This window comes from Abrus precatorius, unplaced genomic scaffold (assembly GCF_003935025.1).
Source record: "Abrus precatorius isolate BTA unplaced genomic scaffold, Abrus_2018 Scaffold7, whole genome shotgun sequence".
NCBI lineage: Eukaryota > Viridiplantae > Streptophyta > Magnoliopsida > Fabales > Fabaceae > Abrus > Abrus precatorius.
In genome coordinates this window covers 15,433,019-15,436,925 of record NW_020874417.1, presented here as the reverse complement: position 1 = coordinate 15,436,925, position 3,907 = coordinate 15,433,019, and the positions used below count along the sequence as shown (strand labels likewise).

General features: G+C 40.8%; 1 protein-coding gene across 1 annotated transcript; it reads left to right on the top strand.

Annotated features, from left to right (window-relative positions):
• Window positions 1-635: 635 nt before the first annotated feature.
• On the top strand, window positions 636-2,120 carry LOC113871534. The gene is made up of 3 exons (XM_027508626.1): window positions 636-1,128; window positions 1,219-1,439; window positions 1,755-2,120. The coding sequence occupies exons 1-3, from the start codon at window positions 636-638 to the stop codon at window positions 2,118-2,120; spliced, it is 1,080 nt and encodes a 359-aa protein (XP_027364427.1).
• The last annotated feature ends 1,787 nt before the right edge of the window (window positions 2,121-3,907 follow it).

Here is a 3,907-nt window from a genome sequence, read left to right as displayed (position 1 = left end):
GCCAAGTAAGTAATGGCTATAGACCACCCCCTATGAGGCAGCAGCAAACACAACAAAGTTCTGAACCTTCTTTAGAAGATTTGGTCAAACAAATGGCAAAGAGCAATTTACAATTCCAGTAGAATGTCAATGCCTTAATTCAAGACCTGCAAACACAGGTTGGCTAACTTGCTACCACTGTAAACCAGTTCAAGTCTCAAGGTTCTGAACAACTCCCTTCTCAACCAGTGGTTAATCCCAAAAACATGAGTGCCATAATATTGAGGAAAGAGAAGGAGTTGTCTGGAAACCAGAAAGATGAAGAGGTACAAGATGATGTGGAGGCAGAGAAGCAGTAAAACATAGAGCAACAAATTGCCCCTAGTAGTTCAGAAATTATGCAGAAACCACCCCTTCCCTTTCTGAACAAAATGGCCAAGCCAAGGCCACCAACAGATATTGATAAGGAGTTTTTTGAGACATTCAGAAGAGTAGAAGTGAACATTCCAGTGCTAGATGCGATAAAACAAATTCCAAAATATGCAAAGTTCCTTAAAGAGTTGTGCACTAACAAGAGGAGACTGAAAGGGGATGAAAGAGTCAGCATAGGGAGGAAAATATCAGCCCTTATACAGCCCAATATGCCATAGAAGTGCATGGATCTTGGCACTTTTACTGTCCCTTGCACTATTAGAAATTCCACCATCAGCAATGCGTTACTTGATCTTGGTGCTTCTATAAATGTGATGCCTACATTAATCTACAAGTCTTTGAGCCTTGGCCCTCTAAAGCAAACTAGTGTAGTCATTCAATTGGCAAATAGGAGCACTGTATTCCCTGCTGGAGTAGTAGAAGACATACTAGTGAGAGTGGATAAACTGATATTCCCTGCAGATTTCTGTATTCTGGGCATGGCAGAAGAGTCCAGCATACCTACACTGATCCTTGGTAGACCTTTCCTGAAAACAACAAGAACAAAGATTGATGCGCACTCAGGAATTCTATCCATGGTGTTTGGAGACGATATTGTGCAATTCAACATCTTTGAGGCCATGAAGTATCCATCAGAGCTGCATAGTGCATTTCATATAGATATTATTGATGTTTTAACTGAGGAGTTTTGTACTAAATTTTCTGATATTTCTAGTTGTACATGCACTATAGGAGATTTGTGTAAAATTTGTGCTGAAATAGATGCATATTTAATAGCTGATGATGTTTGATGTGATGTAACAGCAGGTTTGGAAAGCTCTAGCTTGATGCATGCTGCAGAATTAGACTTCTCCACGAAGACACTTCCCTCTATTATGCAACCAGCTGTACTTGAACTGAAGCCTCTACCCAAGCACTTGAAGTATGCATTTTTAGAGGGTGATAACAAGCTGCCAATGGTAATTTCAGCAAATTTGGATGTTGCACAAGAGGAGAAGTTGTTGCAAACTTTAGCAACCCACAAGCAAGTAATTGGGTAGACTTTGGCAGACATTCCAGAAATTAGCCCATCCACTTGTATGCCACAGAATTCTGCTAGATGAAGATGCAAAACCTATGAGACAGCCCCAAAGAAGGTTGAATCCCACCCTCCTGGAGGTAGTAAAGAAAGAAGTTGGTAAATTGTTAGTTGCTGGAATGATATACTCGATCTCCGATAGTGAGTGGGTGAATCTGATCCATGTTGTACCTAAGAAGACTGGCATACCAGTCACAAAGAACCAATTTGATGAGCTGATTCCAACCAGAATTCATAATGGGTGGCGAATCTGTATTGATTATAGGAAGCTGAATCACCCCACTCACAAGGACCATTTTCCCTGCCTTTTATTGATCAGGTCTTGGAGCAGATAGCAGGAAAATCCCATTACTACTTTCTAGAGGGATTTTCTAGTTACTTTCAAATACATATAGCCCCAGAGGATCAGCATAAGACTACCTTCACTTGTCCTTTTGGTACCTTTGCTTACAGACGAATGTCATTCAGACTGTGTAATGCACCCAACACTTTTCAGAGGTGTATGATAAGCATGTTTGCAGACTTTCTAAAGACCTCACTTGAAGTATTCATGGATGACTTTACTGTTTATGGGTCTTCATTTGATGCATGTTTATATAGCTTGTCTAGAGTATTAGATAGGTGCATATAGTTCAATTTAGTTTTAAATTAGAGAAATGTCATGTTATGGTGACCGAAGGGATTGTACTAGGGCATGTAATGTCAAGTAGGGGTATTGAGACTGATAGAACCAAGATTGATGTAATTGTTTATTTACGTTACCCTACTTATGTGAAAGAAGTGCGCTCTTTTCTTGGCCATGCAAGTTTCTATAGGCGCTTCATCAAGGATTTCAGCAGAATCGCATCCCCATTATCTACCCTTTTGCAGAAAGATACTGATTTTATCTTTGATCAGACCTGCAAGGACACTTTTGATGAGCTGAAGAGGAGCCTCACTTCTACTCCAATCATTCAACCTCTGAGTTGGGAGATTCCATTCGAGCTTATGTGTGATGCTTCAAACTTTGTAGTTGGTGTTGTCCTTGGTCACAAAGTGGAGAAGCAACCCCATGTCATAGCCTATGCTTCTTAGACATTGGATAAAGCACAAGCCAACTACATCACTACAGAAAAAGAACTTTTAGCCATTGTTTTTGCTTTAGATAAATTTCGTTCATATTTACTTGGCTCTAAAGTAATTGTTTTCTCTGATCATGCAGCTCTGAGGTACTTGCTTAAAAAGTCAGATTCTAAACTGAGACTAATTCGCTGGATGCTTCGTTTGCAAGAGTTTGACATTGAGATCAAAGATAAATGTGGTGCAGAAAACCTAGTGGCAGACCATTTGAGCAAAACTCAGCAGCCACTAGAGGATCTCCCCATTAGAGACACCTTTCCAGATGAGCAACTTTACCAAATTGGAGGGCATGATCCTTAGTATGCAGACTTGGTGAATTATTTGGCTGCCAAAGAGAGGGAATTTCTCACTGTAACAAGCAACCCCTGGAGCAAAGGGGCAAAATTGTCGCCTTCTCGCTGCAGTGATACACTCGGGGTGTGGAAGATAAGGACGGTAGAAATACCTCGGGGAAGAGGGAGTGGTGGTGACACCGACTGTGGAACGGGTGCACCACGGGTCACACATTCTCTTCCTGACTAGACCTCTGACCACTATCTTTGCTGAGCGACCCGTGACTGCCCACGTGGTATCTGTGAGGGGGGTAACCGGCGACCATTCATGGTGTAAATCTGTGATCACAGTGCCACAGTGAGTGTGGCTGGCGTGCATGTGCACGGGATTGTTATTAATTGTAACTTTGAAGGTGAAGCGTTGTTGGTGTCGTGAGTGCATCGATGTTAAATTAAAATGCACTGGATAATGATGTTGTTTGTGTAATATCTGTATAAATGTATTGGGAATGAGTTAGAGGTGAGACTCTATGTTTGATTGTGTTTTGGTAGTGTAAAGTACTTACCTTTACATGCATTTTTTAGGTAATCAAGACGATCAGCATCAGGCTCAGTGAAGGGATAGATGAACTGCTATAAGACTTGGAAAATTAATTTGAAAAACGTTGTAAATGAACTAGTTCTGTAGCAGTGATGTGATGTGAAACTTGTAACCCTTTTCTTATTTTGAAATGCTTTATGAAACTTTTATTATTCTGAATTTGCAAAATTACTGCTTATTGAAACTAAAATTAAGGTGTTACAATTTTGGTATCAGAGCAGTTCATCCAAACCGAACTGAGGTAACAGGCTAAGGCGACCAAGTTAAGTTGATCTAATATGCTAGAATGTGATTGCTGACTTGTAGTTAGATTGAATATGTCTGGTAGAGGTAGAGGAACTAGAGACACCAACTATCCAATGGAGCACATAGCTCAAATGCTGGAGCCTTAGTGCACAATCAAGGTGGAAAGCCGGCTCAGTACCG